The sequence below is a fragment of the Stegodyphus dumicola genome, chromosome 1 (assembly GCF_044657685.1).
Source record: "Stegodyphus dumicola isolate Sdum_Otavi_A_Nest chromosome 1, ASM4465768v1".
NCBI lineage: Eukaryota > Metazoa > Arthropoda > Arachnida > Araneae > Eresidae > Stegodyphus > Stegodyphus dumicola.
In genome coordinates, this window is record NC_140768.1 from 271,089,746 (window position 1) to 271,107,709 (window position 17,964).

The 17,964-nt window shown below is 29.2% G+C and overlaps 1 protein-coding gene across 4 annotated transcripts in view; it reads left to right on the top strand.

Annotated features, from left to right (window-relative positions):
- Positions 1-17,964, top strand: part of Sap-r (prosaposin) — a 213,936-nt gene that overhangs the window by 151,713 nt on the left and 44,259 nt on the right. For all 4 annotated transcript variants that reach the window (XR_015038253.1, XM_085806760.1, XM_085806769.1 and 1 more), the window contains exons 12-17: positions 2,066-2,125; positions 2,258-2,314; positions 4,487-4,715; positions 6,726-6,850; positions 10,161-10,338; positions 13,837-13,943. Coding sequence is in view for 3 of the 4 variants with exons in the window: in XM_085806760.1 (XP_085662886.1) it covers positions 2,066-2,125; positions 2,258-2,314; positions 4,487-4,715; positions 6,726-6,850; positions 10,161-10,338; positions 13,837-13,943 (756 nt within the window). In the remaining variant the exon portion in view is untranslated. The remainder of the gene's footprint in view (positions 1-2,065; positions 2,126-2,257; positions 2,315-4,486; positions 4,716-6,725; positions 6,851-10,160; positions 10,339-13,836; positions 13,944-17,964) is intronic.

A 17,964-nucleotide genomic window follows, 5' to 3' on the forward strand; every position in this document is an offset into this window, starting at 1 on the left:
TAACTGTGCAAAAAAATTTGCTTCATGTTTTGATAGATAGATACTTAGAAGATTTGTTTGATGACATCTATTTTGATATGAAAAGCTGCAGTAAAAGAGAAAATTTTTTCAAAATCTGTGAATCCCTTGCCATTAAAAAAACTTAAGCCCTTGAAGAGACCAGACCATAGGTGGGTGTACATTTTATGTGTTTTAGAAAGAATCGAAGATCTGTGGGATGCTCTTATTGCATTTTATTTTCATTACTTGGATAAAACTGATAAAGGGGATTATTTTTCTTATGTTGAAACTGTATACAATAAAAGAAATATTTCTGCAGCTCAGAAAAAAATTGTTGAAGGGGTGTATTCTTGCTTGCATTCCCAACTACTCACAAAGGATGCTTTAGCTCGGAAAAAAAGAATACTAAATGGGTTATTTGTTATGCAAAACAAAACTTTATTGCATATGGCATTATATTCAGCAGTATTACCAGAGTTCAACACATATATTAAATTATTTGAAACAAAAAAACCAATGCTTCATTTAATACATTCCAGTATTTATAAATTGATGGCAAAATTTTTCTCTTTTTTTATGAAGCCAGAAATTATAGAGTGTGCATCTTATAATGATTTATTAAAGGTTGATGTCACAAATCCAGAATTCCATCTACCTAGCAAGGTAATATTTACTGGTGCAGAAGCTTCCACTCTCCTAAAGGAATTATCAAAAAATCATCCAATAGCAAAAGAATTCCAAATTTCTCTGATAAAAGCTTATACTAATACAGCACAGCATATGAAACAGAAATTACCCCTTAAAAATTCATATCTAATTAGTTTTACAACATTAGATCCATAGCTAAGAGGTAAAACCAGTACAATATTAGCTTTTGAAAAATTATCATCTTTCATGTCCCATATTTTTAGTGATAATGAAAGGTCAAAAGTAGAAGCTGAAATAAGGTTTGGTTATACCAGAGTGATATTGGTATCACCAAAGAAATGCTCTACACATCTGATGAAAGTGGAAATCAAGTCAAGTGTACAATTGATAAATATTGGTCTAAAGTTTTTAATTTAAAAGATGATTTCACAAATGATTATAAGTATCCTACATTGGCTAAATTGGTCAAAGCCTGCCTTAGCTGCTTCCATGACCCATTAGTGGAAAGTGCATTCAACTTAATGGATACACTTGTCACTGACTATAGAACCTCTCTTAAGATTGATTCCCTAGATGCAGTGCAGACTATTAAATATGATTTAATGGCTTCTAAAGAAACCTCATGTGAAAAATATGGCTAAAAAAATCCAGTGACTGATCCAATTCACAAAGATCTCTTACTGAATATGAACAGAAGTTGGGAAACATATCAAGAGGACTTAAAAACATGTATTTCAGATGAGTCACCTATAAAAGTCTCTGAAAAACCTTCTACATTAGCAGAAAAGCAAACTGCTTCTACCTCTGCATGTGCAGTTCTCGAGGAAATTTCTTCAACTGTAAATGAGGAAAATAAAAGTCAACCTTCCTGCAATTATGAAGTTCACCACAAAAGAAAGACAAGCCCACAAACATCAGAAAATAAAAAAAAAGCAGCAGAAATTAGATAATTTTTTTTAAAGAATTAATTCAGGTAATTTAAAATATTTACATAAAATGTAGTAGTTTATATGTTTGAAAATTTATGGTTATTAATTTTGCAAAAAAAGTAATTCATTGAACTTTTATAATTAGGTCATTCAATACTTCATAATTGTAATTTTTCATTTCTCTCCCCTCCCCCTTCTCGAAACTCCAAAATGTTGGTAGTAAGTCCGTAAAAGTTTCAGGGGATTTTTTTGGGTCCCACAAACACCCCTGTAAATATTTGAAAGGTAGAAGCAATATAAATGTAACAGGTATTATTGAGGAGAAGAATTTTCCTTACAATAAGATGTAATCTAAGTAACTAGATATAATAAATGAAAATCTGAGCATGAGAATTTTTATAATTTTTGTATTACAAATTATTCTGTAATATCCTTATTAAGAAGTTCATACTTTATTGCAATATCAGTTCATTATTTTTTCATTTTAGGAAGAATTTAAAACAGCATTATTGAATTTCTGCAAGCATACTGGAAAGTTCTCTGACAAAGTAAATATTCCTTTTCCTTTGTGTTTCCTTCCTTTACTTTTTAGATGCTCTTATACAGTTTGTACTACAGCTCTTATGCAGATTTATTATGCTCGTATGCATTTTATACACATCTCTATTTTCTTGTTTCAGTGTACAGCATTGGTAAATGATTATTACGACATGCTTTTTGATTACATAAAGAAATTGGTAAGTTTTATGGTTTAGTTGTATTTAATATTATATAATTAATGGTTAACACTGTATCCAGTCTTTGTGCAACTGCCTCCCCTCCTTTTTTTAACCAGCCGGTACTCATACACGTATATATGTATATTTATTTTTCCAATCACAAAAATTATGACTTTATTTTCATATAATTTATAAAATCTGATTTTTTTTACATGTCCCTCAGTCTCTCTAGCTATGTGTAGTAAGAGAGATAGATTAGAAGAAATGAAATACAAAAAGTTTGTCTCTTGCATTTCATTTACCCCCTACCCCCAAATGATCAGAATATTTCACTTTCAATTTTCAGATGATTTTAGGGGTCATACGTAAATGAAAGAACAAAATGTTAAAATTTGTATATAGAAAAAAAATTAAATATCAGTTTAGGAAAAGGTTTCTGATGTTAAAAGCTCACGTGATGAATATTGCTTTACAGACTCTAATGAAATGTTTTGATCATTATATAGATTTATCCAAAAGAAAGATGCACTTGTAGAATCTATTAAAATTTGGGTTCTAGGAAGAAGAGGCAGTCTTCAGATTATAACAGTCAATTCATAATATGATTTGCATAAATTAAGAGTGAAGAATGTTTCTAGATTACTTTAAGTACTGAAACTGCATTTCAATATTATTGATGCATTTTTATTCATTTACAAATTTATAAACTGTATATGTGAAAATACTTTTGGCATGCCAAATGTATGAATTAAAGAATATTGCACACTAGTAAATCATAAAGAAATATCACTGAGCAACATTAAAAGGGAAAAAATCAACATCAAATTAAGCTAATATATTTTTTCACGTACTACACAAGGAAAGCTGAAAGATCACTGAAATGTCAAATTTTGAAATTAAACATCTTGGTCAATTTTTTGTACAGGATTCAAATGTTTTATACTTTTATATCGAGTATAGACTTTTTATAAATATATTTATATGAACTGAGGTGGGGGACCATATGAATAGTTACACTTCATACTTTTTATGGAATTGATTTTTAAAATTTAAAAAGGCTGAATTATAAATCTTTTCTTCACGTAAAAAGCGCTTTTGTAATTGGATTTAAGATCAATGATTGCGAAAATACAAGCTGCCGAAGGACTTTTTTGAATACTGCATATAATATAACTTTAGTATAAATGCATTAAAAATTTACATCCTGCAGCAATTTTCAGATAAAAAATTACTGAATTTCACATGCGCATTTAATGAAAAGTACCTTAGCTATTAGAATGATATAACAATAATAATAATAAAAAAGCCAGATATTAAAGATACGTGAAAGAAAAAAATTACCACTTTAAAATTGTAATCCTATTTAAGGTTGGTTTCATAATTCAGATATAATTACCTTTTTACAACTTTTTCTCAATGTTAAAGTATGAAGTGGTGGGGAAAGAAATTGCATTACTTAGCTATTTAAAGATTTGTATGATCTGTTAATATGATAAAGGAAATGGTAGAAAGTCTAAAAGAAAAGGACCTCATGCTGATATCATTTTTTATGTAAACTGATATGAATCCAAGTGTTTTATTATTTTAATGATGAAAATGAAAGTAAAGCCGAGCCCGACCTCCAGACATATTACAAAATGCTGTATTTGTAGGCTATTTTTGTGTAGCTGGAATTAGTAGGAATTGCATTGCTATTGGGCTTATGTTTAAATCCCAGACAAAGCTTCAAACTCTAGTATTTTGTGGATGGAGAAATCTGAAGGTTGATTGTAAAGGAAAAGGGCTTAAGGTCCCTAAATTTTATCCTCTTGGAATGTAATTGATCAGAACTGGGATAGAGTATTGATAGTTTTGTTTTTTCATGCGCTATGCATGAAATTAAATAAGTAGATATGTTTGCATCATCGATGCAGAGTTCTTCAGTAGTTATTTCAAGACTAGTCATTTCTTTTCTGAATTATATGAAACATATTATAATTTTTTAAACATAAGGTTTCAGGTCATGGAAAATTCAACTATAAGAATTGTTAAAAAAAAAAAAAAAAAGCTTAATTTGCTATTTATGAATTATTTCATATATGATAGTGTCTTAGAAAAACATTTGTTATCATATTGAAAGATGATCTGTGTGTTAATACTTCGTAAAATCTTTTATTAAACATATGTATTTAAACATATATTTCTTTTTAGGACACCAAAGGAATGTGCACTCTTATGCAACTGTGTAACAATGAAAAGTGCTCAAAAGTCTCTCTGGTTAAAGTTGTGCCTGCTATTAAATCAAGAAAACAAATACCTTTAATAAAACTTCATCCTGTTGAATCAATATCTAAAGGCATTGATGTATATCCACTTGTTAAACTTATTCCTGCTGATGTATTATCTAAAAAACAGTTGGTGGAATCGAATGAAATTTTCCGTACGCTATATTATTAAAATATTCTGTTTATTACAACTAATTGAGTTGTGTTAAATGTTAAATAATTTTAAGAGGACATGATTTTGAAGTGCAAATACTTATTTTTATTAATTCTGATTTGTACATCTGCTAATAGTTTACTGTTGTGTCCTAAAATGTTCATATATATTGTTCAACGATTAAAAATGCTGTGACTTTTATAAATTTTTTAATAAAAACAGAAAAGTTAATTTTATTTTGTATTTGCATTTTTGAGCATACAAATTTTATGAAATTCATACGTACATAGTATTTTTCTAAATTAAAAAAAAAAAAAAAAAAATGGGGAACAATTAAAATTATATTTTAATAGAAAAACAGACTTGCACTTGCAGTGCAATAAATTATTATTAAATTAAAAAACAGCCCAAGGAGATGGCTAGCCATAGCTCCATATGATTTGGCCTTTTGTGGAAGCATTCATCTTAAAAAGATGAAGTTCCCTGTTTTCATTTATTTATGTTCTCAAAAACACTTATAAAGGTCAGAAGTAGCCATATTAGGGAGGTGATCACTATAGAGGGTTTACTGTATTAATAAAAAAAAAAAAAAATTAGATATTTAGATAGTAAAAGATTATATTTTTTAAATTAAGTAAAATGTTACGAAATGGCAATCCTTTTAAGAACTTTTGTTTGGAAGACCACATGACAGGTAAATTAATGATCCTATGTTTCATAAAATAGTATTGTTGAGTTGCGTAGATAAGTGCATGGTAAAATAATGTAACAAAACACACAAAAAAATTTCAGAAAGACTTTGAGAAACATGTTTTTAACATTAAAAAAAGGGTTAAGAGAAAGAAAGGAAAGTATATTTAAAATATTTTAGTATTATAAAATGGTCATAAAATTGGAAAAAACTGTTACAGTTACCGAATTATTGATTAATAACATTTGATCATGTCAAGAAAATCTCCTTATCGAGAAATATACACCGAAGAATAAAAGTTGTAAAATCAAAATGATTTTTAAAAAAACATTACAGCGGTTTTGTAGACTGGCTCAAATTACCTTGAATGTATATTTTAGGCAATCAAAGCCCTTTCTCAGAAAATGAGTTTTAAATTTCAGAATTAAAATAATTTGAAGATTTTCTGTTTTTAACTGCTTAAAAATACATCTATGTTTTTTAATGAATTTAAGCTAATTAATTTTTTTTTAAGATGCATTTTCATATTTTTATATGATTAAGATGACAAAGTTCTCTACACGATATTGAAATCAAAAGCATTTTTATTTATTTAAACAAAAATTACATATCTTTTAATAATAAAATTTTAAACTACTTTTAAAGACTGAAATTCTTATTTTTTTAAATGATTAATTAAATGGGAATAAATATTGAAAACTAGCACGAAGTTTAATGTTAATTCTCCCAAGATGTTTCAAAATGATGTTTTTGGTAGATGTTACAAAATTTTAGGAAAACTTAGGCATTTATCTATTGTGTATTTCCTCCTACTTCTAATAAGACAATAGCTTGTTGTCTGAAATTTATATTTTGAGCAGTCCTACAATGTTTACGTATACTGAAATGTGTTTTGATTAATTGTAAAGAAGAAAAGCATATGAAGAGATAATCTTTAATAAGTAAATGCCTAACTCTTTAAAATGTTGACCTTGACCTACTTTTAATCGTAAACTACCCCAGTTTAAAGATCACAATTAAATGAATTGTTCTTATAAACTCCCCCTGTATAAAGTTAAAACTGATTAATACACTTAATTGATAAGGATTCTTTTGTTAACTGAAGAATAAGCATGTGAAGCATTGAACTTTGTGATTGATATTTGATATGTTTGCAGTAATCAGCAAATGTATTCAATAATTATCAGAGTTGTATTTATTCTTATTTACCATCCATTTATGCAAATGGTTGTCTTTTATTTTTTTCCTTCAAATTATGTAAGTCAATAAAGTTGCTGCATGTGTGTTTTATATATATATATATATATATTTAATTTTTAGCACATCAGTTGCCTTTGGAAAGGTTGACCCATCCACTTTCTATATTTGAAAAGGATACTGAATGTGCATTTTGTAAAGCAATTTCATTTTATTTAGAACAAGATCTGAATGGAGACAGGAGCAAGGTAAGTCATTAAGACTGATGAGTTGCTTACCATTTTTGGGAAGAAGGGCACATTATTATAAGTGTCTTAAAAGCAGTATGAGATCAGATTTAAACATCATGACCATATTTATTGAAAAAGACATTAAAGTGTATTTTTCACAAATATAATGGATAATCATATCTTTTCTTTTGTATTGTTTTATTATATTTAAAACGTATTTATATTGTGTGCATGTTAGCATAAAGTGTGAAGAGTTAGGGTGCAGAGTGAAATTCTGTCTTAATTTGCTGAAGCACAGCTAGCTGTCAGAAAGCATACATCACTGACCCCCAAAAATATGATAGATAAAAGTGAAATTTCATGTAATATTTATAACTAATTTATCATATGCCTGCATTTGCTTAAGACTGCCTGCATTTGCTTGGTTAGTTCAGATTAAAATGGAACAAAGAGAAAGGATTATGTAGTACAGCACACATGTCACAGAGATGCCACATAAGCAAATATTAAGGACACATCTGTGATTTATAAGCAATATATTTTTAGATATAAGTAAATCATTCAGATTATTTCTAACAAAGCTGTCGCAATATGCACAAGTAGAATCTTGTTTTACTTGGAGTGAAGGGGGTGGGTGAACAAATTTAGTTTTTTCTTCATTGAGCAGATGATTTGCATAATATTTCATGTTTAGGATTTCTTGACTCTTTTCAATCTTTAATTGCACATGCACTCATTTCCTGTTGCTAATAGGCAATACATTCATGTAATTATTAATTTATGTAATTATTTACAGTACATTTATGTAATGATATATCTTTGATGTGGTGATTTAAAAAGTTTAGAATTGTATTTGATTTTCATTTGAATAAATATGTTGGAACTCTACTTAATCTGAGCAGAGAATAATAATAATAATAGTAATTGACAATAAAGAATTTTAAAGTTTGGTGGACTGAAATGTTTGACACAAAAATTCATAACTTGCCTAAATTTATGCAATCATTTCTGAATTGGGTCATGTACCCAGTAAAGAGATGCCTCAGAACTATGTCATGTGAAAATTTCTGTTTGTACATTACTCACCTATTTTTAAAACCTAAATGATAATGTGGCAACAAGTATTTGGGTGTTGGTGGGCCATTTCATTTTCTAAATATAAATAATTATAAATACAGTCGAAATAGTAATTTAAAAAGAGTCTCTATATGTCATTTGCTTAATGAACTGGGGGGGGGGTGCCTTTTGCTAGCTAAGCATTTTAGCCTTTCAGATATGGTGCAACGATTCTGCGAGATTTTCTTTTGTTTTTGCTTTCTGGAATCAGTTACCAAGCATAATCTTCTCACTCCAAAAGGTTCAATCAAATAAAACCTAAAGTTTGGAGATGTTACATACATATAAGATTGATATTTTCATTAAATACAATATGCAATTGAAGATCTACTTAGATTCAACTATGATTATATTTCATAACAGCTATTGTAAGTAACAGTTAACAGTTTTTGTTAAATATATAAAAATTCATGAGGATGGTATGTAGCTTCAGTGGCCAGTAATTGACATGCCTTTCACTTCAAGTCAAAGAAAAAGCATCTAAATTTGGTACTCTCTTATGTAAAGTGGACTGATAAACAGTGGAGATCATACTCTTCATTGATAAATCCAGATATTGGATGAAGAACATTGATGTATGTTATTGATTCTCGATCATCAAAGCAACATTCAAAAAAGCTGTTGTGATTATAAGTTACTTATGTGTTTATGATAGCATTCTTGTAGGTAGGTGAAACAGCTTCATCGTGTGCTAATAGATGAAATATTCAGATGTCTCATGAACAATTTTGAATCCTTCATGCAGATACAATAAGAGAAATAGTTATTATTATTAGATGACATCTCTCATTGAGCTCAAATGTGAAACAGTATTTTCAAGTGGAGACCATTATGAGCATGGAATAACTAGCTCATGCTTAAACCAGTTTTATGTGTTTGTGTACTTTTTAAGAATATTGGTACCATTAACAGAGCTTAATTTTACTTTAAAAAATAATGTTTATTATTTTTTAGTATACATTCAAAGTTAAGGAATAAAATGTAGTCATTAAAATGATCATATGAAGGCAAATTGTGTATCTTCTTTAATTGAATAAAATCATAAATGCATCTACTGTCAGCAAATAGATGATTTAAACAAAACAGTCAAAGAAAAGCAGCTGGCAATGTTCAATTGGAAGTACATCATACTGCATCATGATAATGCAAGACCATGTGCTGCTCTGGTTATTCATCAGAAAATCGCAGAGGCCTCCGATTATTACTTGTTTCTTTCCTTGCAAAATTTTTTGAAGGAAAAAAATTCAAAATTGGAGCAGATGTCACCCAAGCTCTACTTGAGTCCTTATAAGGGCAAGACATTTTTCAAAAATAACATCTGCAAATTATCATGCTGAAAGGAGATCATTAACGAAAAAAATTACATTATGCAAAATAAATATTATTAAAGGTATGAAAAATGTGTTATTTTCTTTCACTTTCCAAATGGGCAGAATTTTCTGGTAGACCTTACGTATTTGCTCAGATTTATCTTCTCATATCCCACAACAGCTGGAACTTGGTCATATTTAAGACAAATAAACTAACATTTACAAAAGTGACATGAAATTTTAAAACAATGTGGAACTCATCTGGATGACAACAATTTCATCAAATATATTGAAAGTTCATATTTCAACTCACTCATTGTGTCATTCCAAACTTTTATTGTTTGGAGTTGTATAGCTGCTGTCAAGGAATTGGGAAACTTGCTTTTCTCGGTCATATAAGGACAAAGGGATACAAAGTATTGAAAAATATACTTCAACCCTTTTTTAGATGCTTGCTACTATTTTATTTGGAATCTAGCTTCATTTTCGAGAAGGTTAATAGATTCCATGCGTTCTTTAAATGTGATGGAATATCTACATCTTTATTTAAAAAGATTATATATTACAAAAAAAGAAAAGGAAAAGAACTGAAAAAAATAACAGTAGGGATCATTCAAAGTTTGTTTCTGCAATATATTTCCAGAAGATACGAATAGCCTTAAAAGTCTGTGGTCCCGGAGGGGGGGTTATACTACATTTAAGCTGCAGTAGCAACAAATGAATGCCATGATATATAATAATAGCTTTGGGTGATTAATATTTACCAAAGATGTTACTGTATTGATCGAAATCTAAAAAAAGACATTGATGTGTTTTATTTATTTATTTTAAATGCTGATCATTATGCAATTTAAATTATTTAAAATTTTTTTTTTCAAATATACTTTCTTTCATACTTTCAGGTCAATGTTCGTGAAGCTCTCGATGCAGTTTGTAATAAATGGGTGAAGGATTTTCCTGATCATTGTCAAAACTTTTTGAAAACATACTCATTGAAAGTTCAGTATGCTATTGCTAAGGGAACTGAATTTGGAGATATATGCCAGTCTGTCAAAGCATGTCCTATTGAAACCCATAAAGGTGAAGTTTTCATTTCTCTATATTATATTATGAAAACAGTTTGAATGAATTTAAAATGTTATAAAAATAAATATGCATCAATATATGTAAATTCAGTTATGTGTACTTTTGTTATGCGCTGACATTTCATATCCTTTCTATCTGAGTTGGAAACAAAGAAAATTAAATATAATTGCTTATTTCTACATTTAAAAAGAAGTTTTGAGTAATATTATAAATTTATTTAATTACAAAAAAAAAAAAAAAAATTTCAGGTTAGTAAAAATTATTTTCATTCTACATTTCATTAGCATCTTTTTATTAACATGTTGCAAACTGATTGGTATGATAAAAAACATTGTGGCTTGCTTGAGTCCTAGACCCCTCCCTATCTATGATCATATGTTTTGTGAGCACTTTTCAAATATTTAATCAGTTATTAATAGATAATCATAAACAGTTTTCCATATTAAATAATGCTGTTTTTATTAAAAATGTTGTATGAACCAAATTTATTTCGTGGCAAACAATTAAAAAAAATCTTATGCCGTACCAGCTGAAGTTTTATAGCATAAGTCTCTACTTAACTGGACCACTTGTTACACATCCAGGGCTGGTGCATCCTGTGTGGTCACACTGGGCAGCAGAATTTAGGGTCAGCAAAATTTCTAAAATTTAGGAAGGCGCTGTACTTCAGAATTTAGGAAATACAGAGATTGCACCAGAAGCAGGAAAACCTAGCACTGGCCCTTGTGTGAATGGTTAAGCTTAGAAGTTTACTGATTGTTAAGTTATCATCACATTTTAGTGCTCGCTATGGACACAAGACAAAATATAAAATCTAACATAAAGTGTTTTTTCTATGTCTTGTGATATTAGAACTAAAATAATACAAAACAATTCTTTCGACTTTTTGATTGTAACTCTCTGTGAATCAACTGTGTATTAGCTATTGTACAGTTTCAGCAAAATCTTATGCAAAGCTACAACACTGTGTGGATCATACGGGAACATGCATCTAATTCCACTTGCATATGACTAATATCAGGCATTCACCTTCTATTCTGATGTGTGATTCAGGCAAGCAGCAAGCCAGCAATGAGAATTCTGCTGAATGCCAGTTTAGATTTCCTTCTGGTTTTCACATGTATCACTTGCTGTACTATTTGCATAAACTTACAAAATGATTGAATATATGACAAAACAAGACATGCAGGAAAGAATGAAAGTTGTTAATATAAACTTAATATTACAGTTGATTTTCTTTTGAAGTTAAGGTAGTATCTGTTTCAGCTGACATATACGGAATATTTCAGAACCAGTTATTCCAAATCAAGAATTGATTATGCATTTGTTTTGACATTTATTTTTGTTTCCATCATGGATGGAATTTTATTACTGTAAAGCCAGTAATTCCGAATCTTAACAAAACCCCACATTCCTGTAAAATGTTTTATTACTAATTGCTCTTCACACAAAAATAATATCTCATCTACAGAGTATATTCATTCATACGAAGTATATCATATGACTTGTAATTCATTACTCTAGAAATCAAGCCATTTATGATAAGCGTTGAAATTCTGTTTTGCACCTTAGATTGGGTACCCTTGCTATGAGCTAAAGAGATTAAAACATTCCAGTTGTAACTGTAGGTTTTGCTGTCAGATATTTTGCACTGTCTGCTTCAGCTTAGTTAAATGAGTATAATAAATAGTACAAGTGTCTGAAAATAAAATTTTAGCTAATTTGTCCTTTACCTTTCACTTTTAAAATGTTTTCTTTTAATTTTAACTAATGTTCTATGTTTAAAAATTTCGGGTCATTTTTATGTATTATATTTTGTTATCAAATGTTAATTTGCATATGCTATAAAAAGTATCATGGTATAGATGCAGTCTTCAAATAATTATCAAGTTGGCAGTAATAATAAAAAGGGGAACGATGATTAAAAAATTAATAATTCTAATGCATTGCTATTTTTGTATGTTCTGGCCTATTGTGTTGATATATTTCTGTAATTTTCTCTGTTGCTAAACATTCAAATGATCAGCAGTCAAAAATAAAATTTGTTTAAAATTTGGTTTACTGATATATACAAATTTGAAAAATTGCATAGGTAAATTAAAATATATATAAAGGAAAAAATAGGTGTAAAATCCAAAATTTTCACAATTGGTTCTTCCCTGTTCCCCTGCTGTGTATGTCTGAAATAAAATTGCTCATATTTGGTTTTATAACCATCAAGAGCTGAACTTTTAACTTTAAAAACTGAATTCGTATTAAATAAGACTCATGTAAATATAGTTATAAATTTAAATAAGATTAAGTTTGCTCACATTTTATTTAAATGTAAATAATCCTTATGATATAACAACATTATTTATATCATTGATTGGAGAAGGCCAAGTGAGTCTTGGCATATTTATCCTTAGACCTTTGAAACATGTTTTATCAGTTTCATAGAAAATGTATGTGTAAATGTTGATATAGACTGTTAATATTGAAGCAGGTATATGTGATGTAAAATAGATGACACAATACTAGGATCTTCAAAGTGGTTCATATAGACCCTCAGTAGTCAATATGACATTGAGAGGGACGATTGACATTTAAAAGTTGATGGAACAGTAACTTAAGAACACCTAATATAATAAATAGCTAAATGTAATGATTTGATATAATACTGAGACCAAAACCTTTTTAAAAAAGTAGTAAATTATTTTGACTTTATTAAGTTTTTAAGTTATTTTGGTTTTGTTGAAAAACCTTTAAGTTATTTTGAAATAAACATAGATGTTGTACAAAAATATTCCATACTTTCTGAAGTGTTACTTTGTATTTCATGCATTCAGTGTTATTGTATTTTTGATGCAAAAGAGATTACATACCCTGTTATATCTGAGAGTGGTGATAATAAATTTCCTGATTTTAAAATTTTGTGTATACTTTGTCATTAGAGCAATGCTTTAAATGTTATTCAGCTTCTAAACAAGGTGTTTATAAATGTTAATGTGTTATAATTTTTAGATGTTCGTTTGTACTGTATTGTTTTAAGTTTGGTTGTAATTAATTATCTTTTAATTTTGAACGTCACATATTAGGAATCATAAAGATGTAAGAAAATAGGCATGGTTTTAAGTTTTTATTAGGCATATTTTAATCAAGAAATTAGATAATATATAGTCTCTTATTTAAAAGGGAATTTCTTATTTCATAAAGGAATTAAAAATACTTGTAAAATATTTAATTTTGCTTACATAAATTGTAAGTGAATTTAAATATTTTTGGAATTTCTGGTAACTCAATAAATATTTATTTTTTGTTTTGTTTTAGTATAATAAAAGTATATTCTAGTAGTTTCTGCTTTATTTTAGTATAATTTAAGTTTATTAAAAATCAAAAAGGATGTATTTTCCAGAAAAAATTTTAAGAATCTTCGAGCTGTTGAAATTGCTTTCTGGCATAGGATATATTTTTTAATGAGTTATTTATTTATTATTATTATTTTAATTATAGAATTGAATGTAAAAGTTATTCCAAAACCTCAGGACAATGCATTTTGTGATCTGTGCAAAGATGCAATGATAGAAGTCGAAAATCAGTTGAATGATCCTGCTATAAAGGTGAGAATGATATGATTTAGAACAAAAGAAATAGTAATAATAATAATAAAAACTGTTTTTCATCTCTTTTTAGTTGACTACTTAAACAAATTTGTTTTTGACATTTGATATTTTATAATTAATATAAAAAGTACTAAAATAATTTTTTGTGTTTCAAGTATCTTATATGCATGTAATATTTTAAGTTACAAAATAATCACAAGCATAACTGCTAATGTAAGGAAAATTTAAAAATTCCCAGAAGGATTATGTTAATGCAAAATGTTGCCATTAGTTTTTACCATGTTTATGTCTTAATTGAGTAAATCTCAGAAAGATTAGTGAAAAGTTGTGTTTTTGTGCTTTCTGCGGATGTCATGGAGTTGTGTATTGTTTGAAACCTTTTGTTTTGGGGTTTTTTTCTGTGCTGTCTCTGTGTTGTTAAATGAATTAAAATTATATATTATTAAATGCGTCATAAATTGAAGTGAAGATTATATATTTATTTAATTTATATTTTGTTCCCAAACTATATATTTAATTTTATTAATACTTTCTGTTAAATTTACTTTTATTACCTATTTTATGAATGTTAAAATTTTATGGCCCTTTTATAATGATTAAACTAATAGAGAAAATTGTATTCCTTATATTGATATTCTTTTGGGTACATGCTTAAGTTTTACCCGATTTTGGTGTGCATATGGATGTGCGAAGAACACAAAGTATAACTCACCTAGGTCTGCGTATAATCACCAGCATGATCAATGACTTCTTGCCATCTCTCTGGTAGAAGGTTAATCCCATGCCAATAAAACTCTGTTGGTTTGGCATTGAAGAACTCGTGTAAAGCACTTTTAACAGCATCCACAACACCAAAGGCCTTCCTGGTGAAGGCATTTTGCACAGTGCGAAAAAGGTGGAAATCTGTAGGCGCCAAGTCAGGGAAGTAGGGTGGGTGGGGTAAAACCTCTCAACAGAGGTCTATTAACTTCTGATGTGTCATTGCAGCAGTATGTGGCTTAACATTATCATGTTGGATGATAACCCTTTTGGGATTGACAAGGCCTAGCTGCTTCGACCACAATGATTCCTGCAGTCTTTCGAGCCCTTTTAAGGCCTTTGGAAGGCCATATTAATGGTTTGGTTAGGTTTCAGGACCTCCTAATAAACGATTCCTTTAACATCCAATCAGATACTCAACAACATTTCCTTAGGATGAAGTTCGTGTTTGGCTGTCGATGGAGGTGGTTCAAAAACGCGACACACAGTCCTGCGATGCTTCATGTTCTGTTTCATAACCAGTTTCTCATCGCTGGTGACAGTCCGTGTCAGGAAGGGATAACTTTCATACTGGGGAAGCTGTACAACACATGATGACTCACCCCTTTCATTGACTTTCGCTCAGCTGATGTGGAACCCAACGATCAAAATTTGTGATGAAACCCAGAGCCACAAACAAGCCTTCTTTCCACTGTTGTCCTGTTTACCTGGAAGGTTGCCAGTGATTCCTCTATAGTTGGCCTTGGACTTACTGTTATGGTGTGATCCAGATCCTCTTTCGAAAATGCTGATGGACGCCGAGACCGTGGTTGATCATGACAACTTTTGTTGCCATCCCTGAATTTTTGATGACATGTGCTTTCTTCAATTGCATCCCCACCATACAGTTGCTTAATGTTGCAGCAGGCCAAGGCTGCACTACTGCCCTTATCGAACTCATGCAGCAAACAATATCTGATGTATTTCTTATTGGTCTTCATTTGATCGGCACAACTCTCTCCAGTTGTGTGCCACTAGTATACACACGTACTGTACTATTATCTCAATTATGTGACTACTAATTCCAGCTCTTGGAAGCACCATCTCTTTGGTCAAAACATCTTTCATCAGTGACCTTTTGCAAGCGGGTTGAACTTTTGAACATACCCAATAGATGCAATTTTAAAGATGTATCAGATATGTTAATGTAATTGTAAAAATGTTGTGGACAAAAACTAGATAATGGTATCAGATAGTTTATCGTAAAGCCACAAAATATTGCAATTTGTTATTACCAAACTATAAAATTTTATAAAGTAGTTGTGAATAGTTTAATGTATCATACAAAACTGTGTTATTAAAATTGATTATTATTAAACTAATAGTCACCAAAAAGAATCAATAAATAGCAAAATGAAGTACAATCACACTCATAATTTTTTCTCTTTCTTTTCAAGTGTGAATACCTGTTATTCATAACAAATAACAAATTTTGTAATCATATAAAATTAAAGAAGAAGCAACAATATATTCTCTGAAGATATTATTTGGTTTATTTTATTCTCTGAAGCTGTTTCTAAATATCCCAAAAGAAACATCTGAGATATGTATTGTTTTTTCTTTGGATTTCTTTTTGTAGCAAAATAGAAAGCATTGCTTCTCGAAGAAAATATTTGTTGTGAACCTCATGTGCAAGTGATCATGTGGAATAATTGTAAAGCTGCATTTTGAACATCTTTTATTTGTTAAATAAGAGCACACCACATGTCATTAATTCATGATGAAATAATATCACAGTAATTTTTTTTTCTGCTATTTGGCTATGTTAATTTTTAATGACTCATTTTAATTATAAGATTTTTAATTTTATAGCTTTAACCTATGGGGAATAAATTCTTAAACTTAATACAGAGTTCGTATGGTCCTTAAGAGTTCTTAAGTTTTTTGGAATCGGTTTTTGGTTCTTAAAAGTCCTTAATTTCAGCCAAAACAGGCAGAAGGTCCTTAATTTTAATCATCTGAAATTTCTGTCTGTTTTTATGACTGCCCTTTTGACGGTGAATTAGCATATAGGAGGAATAATTTTGGCGATTTGCTGACAAATATGGCTATCTTTTAAATGGGTGATTATGTTCATGGGTTATAATTTGTTCCTATTTCTAATATAAATATTGGATACTCTAGTTTCTAAGCAAGAAGTGAAACATAAGCATTTCAAAATTATTACCCTTTTTCTAATAAAGAGCTCTTAAAACAACTTTTCGCTTTTGGGTATGTGAATTCTTTCATAAAACGGCTCTAAATTTGGCGACTTATCAACATTTTGGCGATTTTAAGATCAGTTTCTATTGAAAATTTTTAATTCCGAGATCTGGAAATTTTTCGGTGATGTTTTTTAAACATTGTACCATTGATAAATTTCATTAAAATAATGGTAATATATTGGAATTATATTGAGGAAACAACATTGAAATAAAGCATTTTTATTTTTCGCTGTCATATTATAAAGTTCCATTTTGGCTACTTTGTATACAATATTTTGAATATAAAAAATGAGCAAGGTATAATGCTATCAAGCACAATTTGTGAAACAGTTCTTAGCAAAAGCAAAATAGTTGTGTAATTAATTTAACATGTCTTTTTATATTTTTTTCATGGTAAGAGTTTTTCTCCAGAATATTCGGAATATGCATCAGTTTTCTGTATAAAATTAACTTTGTAACTTTTTTCCCCTCTGTTTTTTTTTTTTTTTTTTTTCAAAATATTTCTGGCTTTTTGCTGTTACAAAATTGGTGTGAGTCATTTTTCTTTAGGATTTTAGACAATGCAGCTTAGAAGTTTAGAAAGTTTTAAAAGCAAGATTTATAGACCCACGATTCTAGAAGATTCCAGAAAAATGTGGCAAAATGAAAAATGTATCCATGATATTAATATCTAATTTCTTACTTTCTGCAGAACGTCTGGAAGAACAATGAAAACATAACAGTTGAATGTTTTACTTCTGATCCTAGAATCTTTCTCTTAACATTTCTATCTTCCCCTTATTTTCTTTACTTTTCACTAGACACAAGCTTGGAAAATATCAAAAACGCTTCTAATATTATCATATGGACAGGCATTATAGAAAGGAATTTTTTATTAATAAATAAATTGAAAACTGACAGTTTAAGTGATTCATCTAATATGTCTTAATGCATCATACACAGAGTTGGCGCTATGCGTTTTCGCGCCTGATGCAATTTCTGTGGATCCTAGATTTTGCTGCCTGGTGCCTTTCTAA